This window comes from Oryctolagus cuniculus, chromosome 18, assembly GCF_964237555.1.
Source record: "Oryctolagus cuniculus chromosome 18, mOryCun1.1, whole genome shotgun sequence".
Lineage (NCBI taxonomy): Eukaryota > Metazoa > Chordata > Mammalia > Lagomorpha > Leporidae > Oryctolagus > Oryctolagus cuniculus.
The window spans coordinates 49,500,574-49,519,050 of NC_091449.1; the positions used below are offsets into that span (position 1 = coordinate 49,500,574).

General features: G+C 52.2%; 1 protein-coding gene across 1 annotated transcript in view; it reads right to left on the reverse strand.

Moving 5' to 3' along the window:
- CMTM4 (CKLF like MARVEL transmembrane domain containing 4) overlaps positions 1-18,477 on the reverse strand; it is a 70,031-nt gene that overhangs the window by 7,787 nt on the left and 43,767 nt on the right. The window contains exon 2 of the mRNA XM_051846868.2: positions 9,242-9,418. Within this exon, the coding sequence (XP_051702828.1) occupies positions 9,242-9,418 (177 nt within the window). The remainder of the gene's footprint in view (positions 1-9,241; positions 9,419-18,477) is intronic.

An 18,477-nucleotide genomic window follows, 5' to 3' on the forward strand; every position in this document is an offset into this window, starting at 1 on the left:
GGGCTCCTGCCACCCATATGGAGACCTGGATTGAGTTGCCAGCTCCCAGCTTCAGCCCTGGCTACTGCAGGCGCCAAGGGAGTGACCCAGTGGATGGGAGTCCTCCTTCCCTCTCGTCTCTGCCTCCCAAATAAATAAGTAGAAATTTCAAGATAAAGATGCAAAGAGACAACAGTGGAATCATAACACTACAGAGCCTCTGCAATGGAAACTCTGGCTGCTCCTGCGTGGGCACCTGGGGCACAGAAATGCTCTCTGCAGAAGGGCTGCAGGCAGGGGACAGGCAGGGTGAATCCCTCCTTCACAAACACAAACCAAGTGTTCAGTTACGTGGAGGTCTGGGTTAGAGGCAAAAAAACCTACTTAACTTGCTTGCTAAAGCAAAGAGCATTTGGAAATGGAGGAAAATATTTTGTGATATAATGCTGAGGTCACACAGTAGACACAATAGTATTAACAGTGACTGTCGAAATACCAGTATTTGTGGATTTTTTAAGAATCTGCACCAGAATAAGCTTACCTTTTAAGTCCATTTTCCACAAACTTTTTGGAGGTGCTTGTATAGATGTGATAAAGGGTTGGGAAATAAACAGGCAAAACTTTAGCAGTTGTTGAAGTACTGGTGGTTTTCTGCTTAGATTTATTTATCTGAAAGGCAGAGTTACAGAGAGGAAGGGAGAGATAACGAGCCCTTCCATCTGCTGGTGTACTCCCCAAATGACCACAAGGGCCAGGGCTGAAGCCAGGAGCCCAGAACGTCATCCTGGTCGGTCCCCAGTGTGGGTGGCAGACGCTGAGGTTCTTGGGTCATTCTCTGCTTCTTTCCCAGGCGCATGAGTAGGGAGTTGGATCAGCAGAACAGCCAGGACTCCCACCAATCTGCAAGCAGCAGCCCCCACTTGTTTTAGTAATAAAATTAACACTGGGAAACGGAGACTGAAATGATAAAATGTTATCACAGTGTGCAGCAACAACAAAAAAAATGCAAAAAGGCTATTTTAAAAAGATAGGATACTCTCCCACCGTGACCCGAGGTTATTTCAGAGATGAGACTGAACTGGGCAGGGAAACACCAGCAACTGCTAACAGAAGTGTAGCGTGTCTGCTTCCTTGTATTCCACATGCTGAAGCACCTGCCTAAAACATGAACCTGAAGACCACTGGCTGCCAGAGCTGTGCTGTGGGAGGGCACCTGTGGCTACTGAACTTGGCAGCGGGCCTTTGCCCAAGTAAGCTAAGATGCTGGTGAAGGCACCTGCATCCCATAGGAGAGTGCCTGGGTACAGTCCTGGTTCCCGCTGCCTGCTAATGTGGACCCCTGGAGGCCACAGGGTGGCTCCCTGCCACCGACACGGGAGACGTGGATTAGGTTCCTGTCTCCTGGTTTTGGCCTGGCACAGTTTAAGCCATTGTGGGCATCTGGGGAGTGAACCTGTAGATGAGAACTCTCTTTGAGTATATGCCTCTCAAATAATTAAAAACGTAAAAAGTAAGCAAAGTTAAATTAATCACACAAACAGTTACTTCTATCACATCAGTCACATTTTCATCTGGTGGGCATTTTGGCTGTTTCCACTTTGGTTCGTATCAGTGTGCAGCTAGGAACTTGTGTTTGTCTGGACATTCTCATTTCTCTTGGGTCATCACATGATTTTATTTTTTATTATATATATTGCCTACTTTTTCTACAACACTTGTTATATGCACTGTCTTTTTAAAAAATATTTTTATTTATTTGAAAGGCAGAGAGAAACAGGGTCTCCCACCCACCGGTTCACTCCCCACACAGGGGCAGGCCAGGCTGCCACCCAACAACTTGAACCATCACCGGCTGCCTCCCAGGGTGCCCATTAGCGGGAAGCTGGACTTGGGAGCGCAGCCAGGGCTTAAACCCAGGACTCTGCTAGGTGACGTGGGCCCTCCAAGCAGCGTCTCAACCGCTGTGCCAAACACCATGCCCTATTTCCACGATTTAGAAGGGACACTGCAGAAGTTCGTCGGCATCCATCCCTTGAGGACCTGGGCCAGGAAACAAAAGTGAGGGCTGCAGATTCACCCTTCTCAGCAGAGGCACACGCGGGCGTGCGGTTTTGTTTCTGCTCCAGTCACCCCTGGTGTGTAAGGGTTTTCAGTGCTCTGCCCGCCACAGGTCCCTCTCCAGTCCGCAGTCCCCCGCTCCCTGCGGCCTCATGCCCAGCTGCTGCAAGTCACCTGGCTATGCTCCAAACCCCGAGGCCGCAGCTCTCCTCAGGACGAACAGGAAGGTCAAGGGCCAGGAGCTGCGTCAGCCCACAGCCCCGAGACCTTCCCCAGGGACGCAGGCCCGGGTCTCGTTCGGCAAACCCCGGAGTGCAGCTGCACCACGCCGCCCAGAGCGTGCCGGGCAGAGGCCCACAGACCACTGTGCCCCAGCAACGGGCTCCACCTGTGCAGGGTGCAGGACAAACCTGAACAAACCAACCAGCACTGGACGGCTCCACACAGAAAAGCCCCCTCTGAAAACTGAAGCCCAACTTCCTGCTGCTCTTGAAACCCTGGGCCGGTGGCCGGCGCTGTGGCGTAGCGGGTTAAGCTGCCACCTGCAGTGCCGGCATCCCATATGGGCGCCAGTTTGCATCCCAGCTGCTCTACTTCCAATCCAGCTCTCTGCTGTGGCCTGGGAAAGCGGTAGAAGATGGCCCAAGTCCTTGGGCCCCTGCACCCATGTGGGAGACCCAGAAGAAGCTCCTGGCTCCTGGCTTCAGATAGGCTCAATTGGTCACTGTTGCGACCAACTGGGGAGTGAACCAGTGGATGGAAGACCTCTCTGTCTCTCTCTCTGCCTCTCCCCCTCTCTCTGTGCAACTCTTTCAAATAAACAAATAAATCTTAAAAAAAAAAAAAAAAAAAAAAAAAGGCCGGCGCCGCAGCTCACTAGGCTAATCCTCCACCTAGCGGCGCCAGCACACCGGGTTCTAGTCCCTGTCGGGGCTCCGGATTCTGTCCCGGTTGCCCCTCTTCCAGGCCAGCTCTCTGCTGTGGCCAGGGAGTGCAGTGGAGGATGGCCCAAGTCCTTGGGCCCTGCACCCCACAGGAGACCAAGAGAAGAACCTGGCTCCTGCCTTCGGATCAGCGCAATGTGCCGGCCACAGCACGCCGGCTGCAGTGGCCATTGGAGGGTGAACCAACAGCAAAGGAAGACCTTTCTCTCTCTCACTGTCCACTCTGCCTGTCAAAAAATAAATAAATAAATAAATAAATAATAAATAAAAAAGCCCTAGACCAGGAGTCCCACGAAGCAAATGCCACAGGTGACTACTCGTCCTTCAAGCCCACCTGGAATCTGGCATTTCCTCTGAGCGCCCCTGACTGACCCCTCCAGGCCTCCTAGAGAGCAGCCAGGCCTGTACTTCCTGTGCCCAAAACCTGCACGCAGCAGCTGAGCTGTGTTTGCTCCGCCCACTGTGACTGAGTCCCTGGTGAAACGGGCTCAGCTCAGGGCTGTCGCTGCACTCCAGCTGGGCTCCCAAACCCAGACTCCACGACGGGCCCCAGCCTCTGTCCTGCACGTCCATAGTTCTCGGTCCAACCATGCAATGTCTTGTGCTTAAACGGCCCCAGGATCAACAGGACAATGACAACACTGATGGCAATGGCAGCTCCCAGCAATGGGGCCTGACTGTGACAATCAGGCAGCTGTCAGGGTCTGAGTCCCAACTCCGTTACGACACAGAATACCCGAGAGGCTGCGCGAGGCAGTTCTTGCTACTTCATCTGCTCCCATGAATGAAGAAATCAAGTCTGAGAGGACGAGTGTGGGAAGGTGAAAAATAGCTCCTCGTCGAATCTTCAGTCTCCTGAGCGACAGGAGCATCTGTTGCTATTGCACCATGTCTGAGTCTGTGCAAATGAGGTCAACCCTGGGTAGAAGTGGGTCTTGGGGCCGGTGCAGTGGCACAGCGGGTTAACGCCCTGGCCTGAAGCACCAACAGCCCATATGGGTGCCGGTTCTAGTCCCAGTTGCTCTGCTTCTGATCCAGCTCTCTGCTATGGCCTGGGAAAGCAGTAGAAGATGGCCCAGGTCCTTGGGCCCCTGCACCCATGTGGGAGACCCAAAAGAAGCTCCTGGCTCCTGCCTTTGGATAGGCACAGCTCCGGCTGTTGCAGCCAATGGGGAGTGAACCAGCGGATGGAAGACCTCTCTCTCTCAGCCTCTCCTCTAACTCTGACTTTCAAATAAATAAACAAATCTTAAAAAAAAAAAAAAAAAAAAAAAAAAAAAAAAAAACAACCGAAGTGGGTCTTAGCAGAGCTTCTGGATGGGCCCAGTCACCAGAAAAACCTTCAGCCCCACCCACCCTGGACTCTAGGGGAGGGAACTGGACTGGACACTGCGTCCAGTGCTCATCCATCATGCCTATCCCTGGAAATCACTGAATAAGCCTTGCTGGGAGCTTCTGAGTTGCTGAACTCTTCCACGAGGGCAGCTGGCTCTGAGTCCAAGGAGGATCCCAACTCCTCAGCGGCTCTGGCGGCTCCTGCCCTCGGGGCCCTGTGGACCCAGCCTGGCACCGCTCTCCGATCTGGCTGCTCCTGAGATTTATGCTTCCTAAGAAGCCAGGGGTCACGCGGAAAGCACGGCCCTGGGTCCTGTGGGCTGCTCTGGGGAACTATTTTCTTTAATCAGTTTTCATCTTACTTGAAAGTCCAACAGACACAGATACACACACAAACACACACACACACAGAGAGAAAGAGAAAGAGAAAGAGAAAGGCAGGCAGGCAGACAGACAAAACATATCCAATATGCTGGTTAATTCCCAAATGCCCATAATGGCCAGGGCTGGACCAGGCCAACCCCAGGAGCCTGGAAATCCATCGGGTCTCCCATGTGGGTGCAGAGATCCAAATACGTGAGCCATTGCCAAGGGCCTCCAAAAGGTGTGTGTTAGCAGAAGTTGGAATCAGGAGCAGAGCCAGGACTCAAAGCAAAGCACTCGGTATGGGATGTGGGCATCCTACGTGGCATCTTAACTGCTGTGCCAAATGCCCGCCCCAAGAACAAGTGGACCGCGGAGCGGGTTGTGGAGGTTGCTGGTGCCTGGCCATGATATCCGAAGCAGGGCGAGTCTTGTAACTGAACCCTTAACCTGCGAGACTGCACTATCTCTGGGAACTGGCGTCAGATTTAAGTGGAATTGCTGGCCACGTGTAGATGCTTGTGTAGCATCAGGAACAAACAATACACACACATACACATACATAAAAAAATGAGTCATGGCCAAGAGCTCAGGGCTCAACAAAGGCCCCTCTGGGTGACCTCACATTGTTCTCAACCCAGCACAACAGCCGGCTTGGGGCCCTAGGCAGAAGGAAGCCTGGGAGAGGAGCTGGGGCCACCGAGGGGGGCGCAGGAAGCCAGGAGCGCACGGAGTCCTGGGAGGCGAGGCTGAGAGCGTGGCAAGGACAGGGCGTTCCAGAGCAGATAGGGCACGGCGGTGAGCAGGGCAAGTGCTCAGGGTCACCAGGGGACCCAGGGCATGCAGCCTCCGAGGTCCTCAGTAGAGGGCTTCCGGTGTCGCAGTGGGACCCTCAGCCACACTGAAATGAGCGGACGGTGCCCAGGGGACCGGGGCGGTGGCTCCTGTGTCTGAGCGAGACACACGGGCGCTTCAGGGCTGCTGGCAGGAGCCTCGTGCTTGGCCCAGGTGGCAGCTACATAATCTTAACTCTTGGTTAAACTATGTATTTACTTTCCCAAAGTGTTTTGAATGTGATCATAACAGGTTAGGAGAGAGAGATTAGGGGAGAGGGAACAGAAAAGGCAGGTGCCAGTCTCCTGCCAGCAAGTCTAGCCAGGTGGCCTTGGGCTACGGCGCCAGCAGGGAAGCGGGGGAGCCAGCGGCAGGTTTCAGGGTACACTGGGGATCAGACATGCCCTTTCAACAGCCCAGCTCCAGCATGGGGCGAAGGAGGCGGCAGTGGCACTCATCCAGGTGAACTGCCGCTGGACCAACAGGTGTGCGAGCCCCCAGTCCACAGTTAGACACAGTATCACAGGACAAGGCCCACGCACTCAGGAAAAAAATAAAACCAAACAAACCAACCCCCAAACTTGACATGAACAGCATCATTCAGATTGCATCAACTCACGCTTGTACAAAAACTGCCTTGTGACCTTGGTCCCTGGACACAAAGCTGGCATCAGATGGGAGGAGGAAGACTGGGTGTCCCACTGCACAGGGTGTGACTGTCGCAAGACCAACGCGATGCTGAGTTCAGAGTAGCTACGAGAGGACTTCTCATGTTCCCACCAGCAAGAAATGCTAAGTATTTCGGGTGATGGAGACGTGGCTGGTTTGACCATTCTCAAGAGATATAGGTATCAAAACAACATTGTGTACCCCACAGAAAAATAGTTATTTCTAACTTAAAAACAGAATTTGAAGAAAAAAAAAATATGTCCTCCCTGTCTGCCATTGCTCCTCCACGTGTGTCAGCCTGGGCTCCCAGATGACCTGTTTTCCTGCACCTGTGCCCACCACGCCCATTCGCCTCAGCAGGATGGCTCTGCGTTGTCAGAGCCACAGCACGGCCAGGGCTGGCCCTGTGGCGACTCACAGAGCGGTGCCCGGGTGAGGAACCCACTTTTCTCAGACGACGGATGCCATGGGTGCCACCCACGGTACCACCTCCTCAGGCTCACTCACTGCAAAGTGTGGACCCCAGGGACAGGAAGGTGGTCTCAGCTGATCACGTGACCACCAAGCCAACCTCATCCAGGAAAAAAACCAGATACCAACTTTCCAGTGAAAAAGATACAGCTGAACGTGACCAGGAACGCGGTGTTCAACCAGTGGAAGGGCTTTCATGACTGAAGTGGGAAAGTCGGAATTTCAGAATGCTCACTAACTAGGCGTCTCTGGAGGGAAGGGCCACGTGAATGGGCGAGAATCCGAAGCATTACAGATGAATGCTGTCAAAGAGGCAGACAAAGACAGACGGGAGGAAAGGCGACCCTGGTAGAAGCCTGAGGGAGGATGGTGTGGTTGCACCGGCAGTAGCACCCACAGGTATGAGGGTTTACCAGATGCCTGTCTACCCATGATTCCACTTTATGTCTAAAACAACCCTGCAAGAAAAATATTATCTCCACTTTGCCGACGGCACTGTCTCACCAACGCGGGGCTCTAAGTGACCCACTTTTTTTTTTTTTTTTTTTTTTTTTAGGTTTTATTTATCTATTTGAGCGGCAGAGTTACAGACAGTGAGAGGGAAAGACAGAGAGAAAGGTCTTCCATCCACTGGTTCACTCTCCAGATGGCCACAATGGCCAGAGCTGTACCAATCCGAAGCCAGGAGCTTCTTCCAGGTCTCCCACACGGAGTGCAGGGGCCCAAGTACTTGGGCCATCTACTGCTTTCCCAGACCATAGCAGAGAGCTGGATCGGAAAAGGAGCAGCCAGGACTTGAACCGGCGCCCATATGGGGGCTGAGGATTAACCTACTGCGCCACGGCGCCGGCTCCAAGTGACCCACTCTTCAAGGCTGTGATCTTGACCTTCCCGGCAGCCGCTGCTTTGTCAAATAGGTCCTCCTGCACGGTTTCACAGGCTCCTCGGCGGCTCCTCCCTCAACAAGTACTTATCTTGAGGGCCTTAGGATCACAAAGTAACTGGGAGAACAAGGAACAAGTCAGCAGCCTTGGCCTTGCCCCATAAGGCTCTCTCAAGCTGTTCGTCTGCGGCGCTATCAGTTCAGGCCAGAACGCGAAGCATTTCTTTAGGGACAACACAGACTTTACCTCCAAAATAGCTGAGACATTAAAACTTGTCACAAAATCTTAGACAAGAGGCTTCCAGTTATATTGAGGCTTCAAACTGAATTTAAAATACAGTTCCCTTTCCTCCAGCTTTCAGTGCTAAGACAAAAGCAGCCCAGCGTTCGGCTGACATCGACTTTTCTAGATCAGCAGTTCTCCTTTGATTTTCTTCCTCCTAAGAAGAGCTTGTGCCCATTAGGACAACACAAAGACTACTCTGTCAGAAGACTTACCGTGTCCGTGCCCCAGGGCACACCACGGCAGAAGCCCTGCCTGGGCTGCCTCCCCCCACCAGCCAGAGAGACAGAGTCCATGGCCCTGGATGACTGAAGGCCCCCGTGGCCCTGGCCGACGGAAGGGGGCCCGCGGCCGCCCCCTCCACTGCCACGCGTGCAGCTGCAGTGCCCGCGGGCACAGAGGGCGAGGCAGCTGCTGAGCTGTTCTCTGTCTCCCGACTGAAACGTCTGAGCCCTTGCACAAGCTTATTTGCAAAGAAATATCAAGAAAACCAAGTGACGTTAAAATTCCTTTCTCGTGCCACAAGACAGGAACAAGCAGCGCAGGCCAGGCAAGGCGGCTGGGGCCTGGCCAGCCCTAGCTGTCCCAGTAGGGCTGAGAACTCAACCTTGAGAGAAAAGCACACATTTCCTCTTGAGATTCTTGGTCAAACCACTCAAAGGCCCAGGTCCCCCGTCTCTATACACTTAGTTACATTCCTAGGCTTTGCACATTATTGGTATTTCATTCATATTTTCAGTTCTTACAGAATCAATGTTTTTGTTAACTGCTTCAGTGTCCTGTCTGAAAAACATACAAATGTAGTAATCCATTTTCTTTCTTGTCCCATGTAAACATGAACCTTACTGGTTGGTCATGGCAGATGACTTAAAACTGAAATGAGGGGCCCGGTGCTGTGGCATAGCGGGTAAAGCCACCACCTGCAGTGCTGGCATCCCATAAGGGCGCCAGTTCAAATCCTGGTGGCTCCACTTCTGGATCCAGCTCTCTGCTATGGCCTGGGAAAGCAATGGAAGATGACCTTGGGCCTCTGCACCTGCATGGGAGACCCGGAAGAAGCTCCTGGCTCCTGGCTTCAGATCAGCACAGATCCAGCCATTGTGGCCATTTGGGGAGTGAACCAGTGGTTGGAAGACCTCTCTCTATTTCTGCTTCTGCCTCTCTGTAACTCTACCTTTCAAATAAAATAAATAAATCTTAAAAAAAAAAAAGAAGAAAACATGAAATGACATCTCTAACATCATTGTTAGAACCATTCAGTTCATTCAACCCAGCAAAGACATTTTAACCTTCACCACTGAGTTGTCACGGACTAGTTAAGGATCCAACTGCGCTAGAAGCAAACATGACACGAGGGACGCCAGCCCTGGAGCCTAGCGGCGGCACAGCCTCTCACCGTCAGGGAGTGGGGCTTGTACTCACGGTCAGGTTCCAGTTGATCTGGGGGATCCTCATGTGGAGGTTGAGACTGAACATGATCAGCAAGACTGCCGTCACCACAAACGCGCTGCAGCTTACAAACTCAAAAAAGTAGAGGCCTTCGCAGGGCGAGCACTCCATGATGGTCTCAATGCAGATGAAGGCGATCAGGGACAAGACCTAGGGAGGAAACAGGAAACACACGTGAGCCTATGTACAGCACACACCTGCGCTCAGCCGTGCCAGCCAGCTTCAGACGACACTGGGTAACGATGCACAGCCACAGAGCGTCTCCCGCAGGGACCCCGGGGTAACTGTCCGAACTGGGCTGAACGGTTGATGTGAACAGCCAAGCCCCCCTGACTCCCCTTCCCTGGCTGCACACTGACACTGGTCTGTCGCTGCGTGGCCCTCGGCATAAGCCCTAGCTCTTGAGAAGATGAAGACAGACGCAACCCTGGTCCCTCTGCCACCAGAAGTGGATACCTCCTGGGCATGTTTCTAATTTTAGCCTCTGCTACAAGTATGAGCACAGAGAGGCAGAATCAATACATATCAGTACATAATCAATACCTATCAGTGCACATCGCTACATAATCAGTCCATAGCTACCTTGGTGGTTCATGCTGGGGTCACACAGGTTAACTACAACCCTGATGGCTTCCCCAACAGCAAGTGCCTAAAACAATAGGCCCGTCTCTTCCGTCCACGTGTCTTCTCAAAAGGGCATGGCCGGGTGTGATTACAGGGGGCAGACTGGCGGCTCGTAGGAATACAATCAAAATCGACCAATAATAGAACCACGTTCTTTCTGAAGGACCCAGGTAGCATCCTAGCAAACATGTCACAGCATTCGGAGATCATAGAGTCATACAGTAAGCCACAAGAATTATCAAGTGGGCTCTTACTCATTTATTGTCGAGGGGCAGAGAGGCAGGCAGAGCTCCCATCTGCTGGGTCACTCTCCAGATGCCTGCGGTGGCTGGCACTGAGCAGGAGCCGGCAACTCACCCAGGTCTCCCACATGGGCGACAGGAGCCAAGTTACTCGAGCCCTCACTGCTGCCTCAAAAGGGTCTGAAGTGGCAGGAAGCTGGAGTCGGGATCTGCAGCCGGAGCCACAGCCAATCTGGGGGCTTGGATTCCAATGTGGGATGCAGGAATCCTAACTGCTAGCCTGCTCCCCAGGCAAACTTTTTTTTTTTTTTAAATATTTATTTGAAAGGCAAAGGGAAAGGAGAGAAAGAGAGAGAGAAAGATCTTCCATTTGCTAGTTCACTCCCCCAAATGGCTGTGGTGGCTAGGGCTGGGCCGGGCTGGGCCAGGCTGACGCCAGGATCCTGGAACTCCATCTGGGTCTCCCACATGGGTGCAGGGGCCCAAGCACCTGGGCCATCTTCTGCTGCTTTCCTAGGTGCATTAGCAGGGAACTGGACTGGAAGTGGAGCAGCCAGGACTCAAACGAGAGCCCATATGGGATACTGGTGTCTCAGGTGGTGGCTTAACCCATTGTGCCACAACACTGGCCGCCCAAGTGAACTCTGAAAGGCAGATCTGCAGATGTCAGGAAAGGGAGGCGGCCCGACGACTAAGTCAATGGCTCTGCGATCAAGGGAAAGTCAGAGACTGTAGCACCAAAGGGCAGATTCGTCTCGGGCACTGGCCTCTGAGCCAGCGGCACCCGCACCCCAGGGAGGGTATGGCGTACCGGCTGCTTCCTCTCCTTCACCGGCACAAACAGAATCTGCCTTTTGACAAGATGCCCAAAGTGTGAGAAGCATCTGCAGCACGGGGCGTGCTGAGGCCCCCGCTCCCCAGGCCTCCCCTGGGTGTGCTTCCCCCAGACTTGGGTTTTGTTCGAGTCCACCCACTCCCATAAGGCCTGCTCATCTCTGGCTGTGTTCTACGTGCAGCATGAGGCACTCCGTCTCCATCTCTCCCCATTCCTGGGACAGCACACACAGAAATAGGCACAGTCAGCAGGCGGGGGCTTGGTGACTCACAAACCCCACACCTGCAACCCCTCACACTCTTGTCAATTGCCAGGCACGAAAGGAGAGCACTCCGCCCTTCTCACTGGCTGTGTCTCCACAGTCCCCTTCCCTAACGGTTTGTGGTTTTTTGTTTTGTTTTGTTTTAAATATTTACTGGGGCCAGCACTGTGGTGTAGCAGGTAAACCTGCCGCCTGCAGTGCCAGCATCCCATATGGGTGCCAGTTCAAGTCCTGGCTGCTCCACTTCCCATCCAGCTCTCTGCTGTGGCCTGGGAAAGCAGAAGATGGCCCAAGTCCTTGAGCTCCTGCTCAAGGAAGAAGCTCCTGGCTCCTGGCTCCTGGCTTTGGATCAGCGCAGCTCCAGCCATTGAGGCCATCTTGGGAGTGAACCAGCAGATGGAAGACCCTCTCTCTCTGCCTCTGCCTTTTAAATAAATATTTATTTGAAATATTTTTGTTTATTTATTTGAAAGGCAGAGAGAGAGGGAGAGACAGAGAGAGAGGTGTTCCACCTGCTGGTTCACTCCCCAGATGACTGCAACAGCTGGAGCTGAGCTGATCAAAACCAGGAGCCAGGAACTTCTTCTGGGTCTCGCATGTGTGTACAGGGGCCAAGGACCTGGGCCATCGCCCACTGCTTTCCCAGGCCATTAGCAGGGAGGTGGATCAGAAGTGGAGCACCTATACGGGATGCTGGCACTGCAGGCAGAGGCTAACCTGCTATGCCATGGCGCCGGCCCGCAGGGCTTTTCACATTTCTTTAATAACACATTGAAGAAAAGGATCTTACAGATCAAAACTGCAGCTAGAAAGAATGTGTTCAGCAGATCTGCTATACAACACGGTGACTACAGTTAATGTGCTGTGTTTGGAAAATGGCTACGAGAGATTTTAAGTCTTCTCACCACAAGAAAAGAGAGAAAGCACAAGTATGTGTATGTGAGGTAATGCACGCGTTGCTCAGCTCGGCTGAGCCACTCCAGTTGTGTACACATTCGGAGCACCTGGGGCACACGGCTTTAGCTGCCCGTCAGAAGCAAAAGGTAGAGGTCTCAGCACACACTTTGCGTCTCTCCTTACCATTTGCTACAGAAGCAGAGGCTTTCTAACTCTCCGTGTGAATTTCATGCCTAACTTGCGATCAATTCGCAAAAGAAATAGTTCATATAAGGAAAAGTCCCAAACTTCCCTCTTTTCTCACCCCTGTAATCGGATCTCGTAATCTTGGGCAAGAAATCACACACTGCACTGATGAGTTGCAAATGTCTCTGGAATGCTAACCTCAACCAGATTCTTGCGGAAAGGTAACTCCTAGTCTTCGACATTAAAATAAGAACGGCTTCAAGGACATGCAGGTCTTAGGGGCCACTCCTGAATCCCTGCTCGATGACTCAGAGTCAAATGGAAGGAAAATTCTTAAAAGTTAAATTTAAAAAATACAGTAAGCCGGCCGGCACCGCGGCTCACTAGGCTAATCCTCCGCCTTGCAGCGCTGGTACACTGGGTTCTAGTCCCGGTCTGGGCGCTGGATTCTGTCCTGGTTGCCCCTCTTCCAGGCCAGCTCTCTGCTGTGGCCAGGGAGTGCAGTGGAGGATGGCCCAAGTGCTTGGGCCCTGCACCTCATGGGAGACCAGGAGAAGTACCTGGCTCCTGCCATCGGATCAGCGCAGTGCGCTGGCTGCGGCAGCCATTGGAGGGTGAACCAACGGCAAAAGGAAGACCTTTCTCTCTGTCTCTTTCTCACTATCCACTCTGCCTGTCAAAAAAAAAAAAAAAAAAAAAAAAATACAGTAAGCCAGGCAGTGATGAGAACAGAGGGAAAAATCTGAGGGCAGGCAAGGGGAATGAAGCCTAGCAGGGCAAGGGCACTTGCACTTGAGACCAAGTGGCCCAGAAGGCCTCCAGGGCCCGGGGCTGCGGGGACCCGGGGGCGTGGTGGGCCTGTGGCCAAGCTCTGAGGGTAACACCATTAGGTTCAGGTCTTAGAAGGGCCGCAGCTACTGTGCAGAGATCAGACTAGAGCGAGGACGGGGCAGAAGCTGGAAGAGTCAGGAGGCCTCTGCAATACCCTGGGGAGGGGTCACAGCAGCACAGATGGTGAGTGCTGACTTCTGAATGCTGCTGACAGGTGACCGGATGGAGAGGAAGCGGGGGCCGGCGCCACATGAAGGTTTGGGCCCTGGCAGGTGGAAGAGCTGCGTTGTGGTAACTAAGATGGGGAAGCCTGCGGGGGCTGGCACGGGGGCATCGGGAGCTCAGCTCAGGACAGGCTAAGGCCGGAACACAACCCAGACGGAGACCTACCTGGGGATGTGGAACGGATGCGACAACCCCCCTGGCTGGGCTGAGTTCGGGCAGCAAAGAGGGCACCTGAAGCTGGGCAGGGGGCACTTCCACGTGTCCACCACGGCAGGAGGCAGACAGCTGGGGTTCAAATTCCTGTCTGCTGGCTGCCTGGTGTGGAAGCCGGCCTCCAAAGACCACACCTCCCTGGTACGCTACTCCTTTTGACACACACAGAACGGGGCTGACCTGTCATCTTGCAGAAGTGATGTCACAGATGTGGGACTGCCTGGACTAGGTCAGCAAAGTCCCTGTGGCAACCAGAAGGTCAGGAGCCACTCAACTTACAACAACTTTGCGGTGGGCAAATCTCGCGTGTGAGAACCGTACAGACGCCCGAGACGGGTGAACAGGAAAAGGCTGTGGCGTTTGCTAATCAGGCGATCGCTGGTGCCCTTGGAGAGCCCTTTCCTTGTGTTGCCCACCAGCTGACTTGGAGCAAACATTTGCATAGTTGATAAATAAATCAATATTGAAAGGCTACGAGACTTCCGTAACTGTGGCTGATTATGATCACCAACACCAAAAGGCAGAAAGGAAAAAAAAGGGGAGGAGTTAGTATAACAAATTTTTTTCATTCACTCACTTATATATTTTTTCATTTATTTTCAAAGATGAAAGAGTTACAGAGAGAGAGCTCTTCCATCCACTGGTTCACTCTCCAAATGGCTGCCAATGGCTGGAGCTGGGCCGATTCAAAGCCAGGAGCCCAGAACTTCTTCCAGGTCTCCCACGTGGATGCAGGAGCCCAAGCACTTGAGCCATCTTCTGCAGCTTTCTCAAGTGCATTAGCAGGGAGTTGGATTGGAAGCGGAGCAGCCAGGACTCGAACTGGCACCCATATGAGATGCCAGCACTGAAGACAGAGGGTTTACCTGCTACACCACGGCACCGGCCCCTGAAATTTTTTCATAAAGCCTCAGGTTACCAAGGGTTGGACCGTAAGCCACTCAGATCTTTCTGGAGACTGAAAGAGACCAACACATTCCAGTCTTGTGTTCACAGGCATACGGTGGGGCTGGAGTCTTGGCTGTGAGATTTCCAGATGCACGTTCATTCTAAAACACGCAGCCAGCGCTTCAGAGCCCTCGCTTGCACCAGCCCCTTGCAGGAGCCTGGAGGGGACCCCAGCGAGGGGACAACATGCTCCTGTTCTTGTAAAACCTGCCACAGCTCCAGGCGCCAGCTGCTGACGGAGTAACAGCTAATTGGAAGAGTCAGCTGTCATTCCCACCGCCCTGCCAGGGTGGAACGCTTCCAGAGAGCCTCTGGCCCCCAAATTAACAAGACCAATGTGTCCTCCCAGGCCCAGCTAGAAGCAACAAGGAGAATGGAGGAGAAGAGGGTGTGAAACAGGGAGCCAGGAGCTCGTCTCTGGAAATCCTGAGGACCACTGGATGCGTAAGACTGCAAGTGGAGAAGTCTACGGCCATCAGCACCTGAACGCAGGCTGTGCCTGTCGCATCCCTTCCGATGCAGGTGCGCAACTATCAGTGCTCTACCACACGCTCTGCCCTGTGCTGGGAACCACATGAGAAGCATTTATGAGAACTCCAGGGTTTTCAGGCACAAGGAGGCGGCACTAGTGTACGAGTACGTGTGTGGGGGAGGCTGTGGCTTTGGACATCCGGACATCCCCCTGACTCAGATTACATCTTGGTGCATCTGACAAGGTTTGACATCCCCAACAAAAAGTACGTACCAAATGCCTCCGCCTCACTGAAACAGACTGAAGAAACAAGTGTTCCGCTGACAAACTCCCACACGTGTTTGTCAGCACGTCAACGTGAGCTGTGTAAGAACACATCGCTTGTATAATGATGCTGCAATCTAAAATCTGAATTATTCTTGCATACTTCTAAGATTCAGACTGATTTTGCATACTTTCTCAGAGTATGAGAAGGCTCTGTTTCAGTGAAGGCCAAGACAAAAACAGAGAGAAAATGCTTTCTGAATTTGTAAATTAGCATGCTTCTTATTCCAAATACATATTCATTCTCACACCAGGTTTTTTGTATTTTTAATTGTATATCTTTCCCTTAAAGTAAGCATCCCAAATCATTGAATCTTAAGTCTCAAAACCTGCATCTGCTTCCGACTTTGGGACTCACTCACTCAAATGTGAGTGAGTGAGATACTCGTTGCTTCTGGTGCAGCCTGCAGGAACTGTGGACAATGATGTCACCAAGCTCCCCCGCCCCCAGCTACAGCTGTCAGCCACGTTCCAGATCCAGGAGATGGGGGAACAAATGACCAACAACACAGACGGATGCCCAACTTCACCTCAACTAGAGAAATGACACCTCGGATACTGTGCTCACCTCCCGGATTCATAGTACAAACTGATATCTTGTACTAGAGAGGAAGGGCAAGCAGGCACCTTCCACCAGGACGGGTGTGGCACGGAGAACGGCCTTGCAGCCCTTTCAAAGCTGTGCGGGGGGGGGGGGGGGGGGGGGGCTGGCGTGGTGGCAGCAGGGGAAGCCGCCGTCTGCACTGCCAGTGTCCCACAGCAACGTGCTGCTCTGCTGCCGATCCTGCAGCAGAAGATGCCCCACGTGGGAGCAACATGGGTAGTGGGACCCTGCCCCTCACATGGGAGACCAGGATGGAGCTTCTGGCTCCTGGCTTTGGCCTGACCCTGACCCGGCCATTGTGGCCATTTGGAGAGTGAATCAACAGATGAAAGATCTGTCACCCTGCCTTTCAAATACAGAAATCTCTTAAAAAAAAAAAAAAAAAAACCACTGTGGAGCTGGCGCCGTGGCTCAACAGGCTAATCCTCCGCCTTGTAGTGCCGGCACACCGGGTTCTAGTCCCGGTCAGGGTGCCGGATTCTGTCCCGGTTGCCCCCTTCCAGGCCAGCTCTCTGCTGTGGCCAGGGAGTGCAGTGGAGGATGGCCCAAGTGCTTGGGCCCTGCACCCGCATGGGAGACCAGGAAAAGTACCTGGCTCCTGGCTTCGGTTCAGTGCGATGCGCCGGCCACAGCACGCTGGCCATGGCGGCCCTTGGAGGGTGAACCAACGGCAAAAGGAAGACCTTTCTCTCTGTCTCTCTCACTGTCCACTTTGCCTGTCAAAAAAAAAAAAAAAAAAAACCACCACTGTGAACTCACACACCTGCAGTTGTTCCTGAAAGCCTGGGAATGTGCCCACTGGAACAGCTACAGCCATGTTCACGCTGGGAAAACCACAAGGGAAATTGGGAGAACTCCCCTTTTTTGGGAGGGGACTTTAAACACTACTACAGATTTTGATTTTATAAGAAATACATATACATCTAATATATGTGTGCAAACTTACATGTATCTATCACAGAACATGTATATATTGGAAACGCAGCTATGCGTATATGCAAATAACACAAGTTTATAAGTCCAGGAAGAATCTATAGTAAAATATGAACAGTGAATTCATTTATACAGTAGAAACGTAGATAGGTAGGTTTTTTTTAGGCTTCTTTTATTTTCCAGAAGTTCTACAATGAGTCTATGTTTTTAATCAGAAAAAAATTATGTCATGTGTAGGAACACTCTCCTGAAACATTCCAGTTTATTAGGAGTTAAATGTTGGTGACCTCTATGAACCACTGTTGTTTTAAAGCCTCTCATGAATATTTCAAAATGAAATGAAAAACTTTAATGAAAATGAAAAGCACTCTACAAGTTGCTATTGGTTCCACTGCTTTATCAGAGGAGTTTGTCATCTGCGAAGTATTTCCTGACCATCACTGCACTCCGGCTGAGTGGGGACAAAGTAAAAAGGCAGCCTTGCTCTTAACCTGTCAGCAAGGACCCCATGGAAGAACAGTATCTCTAACATCTTCAAGGATGTCTTTGAAGATAGACAAAATTCATTTTTTAAAAATTTTGACAAAATTTATTTTTTAAAAAAGTATTTATTTGGAAGGCAAAGCAACAAAAAGAGCGGGAGAGACATGGAAGAAAAATCTTCCATCCTTTGGGTCACTTCCCAAAGTGCCCAGGGCTGGGCTAGGTGAAAGCCAGAAGCCAAAAGCTCCATCTGGGTCTCTCAGGGGGTGGCCGGGACCCTGAGATTTGGGCCACTTCTGCTGCCTTCCCAGGAGCATGAGCAGGGAGCTGGAGCAGAGCAGCCAGGACTCAAACTGACACTCCAACATGGGATGCCGGTGAAGCTGTGGCTTTACCCTCAGTGCCACAACACACACTCCAATTAGATAAAATTCTAATTCTTCTTGACCACCAGTTTATTAACCCCTAATGAAGCCCAATGTAAAATTAAAATACATGCAAAAAGCACAGCATTTTATGAATTTCCTTTAATGCTGAACTATACAAGGGGGCCTAGAAGCCACCAAATACTACGATGACTTCCCAACTCAGGGTGTCCACAAGGCAAGGCTGGAGGGTCTTACGTGGTGTGAGCAACACCCTGGAGCCCCCCACAACCATCCAGATCACACGGTACCAGAACCCCCTTTTAATGCAGCTCCATACAGCATCACCGATGTGCAGGATAATTTAATCAAAGCCAAGCCCATAAGATGGATTCCAGGACTTCTCGAAATGGTTAACAAGCGGCGCAATTGGTCTGAAAAACTGGCTTCCCAAGAGGAGTTCTCTTTTCAGCCCGGATTTAGTCCTGCTTGCCATCTGAGAAGTCAGAACGACACGTCCCCACGTTCTCTCACCTTAAGGTGTACCCTGGGCTGCCGCTGTGGCTTAGCAGAGGAAGCCACTGCCTGCAGCACCGGCATCCCAGCTGGGTGCCAATTTGAGTCCTGGCTGCTCGACTTCTGACCCAGCTCCCTGCTAATGCACCTGGGAAAGCAGCGAAAGATGGCCCGAGTTCTTGGGCCCCTGCACCCACGTGAGACACTCGGATGAAGCTCCTGGCTCCTGGCTTTAGCCTGACCCAGCAC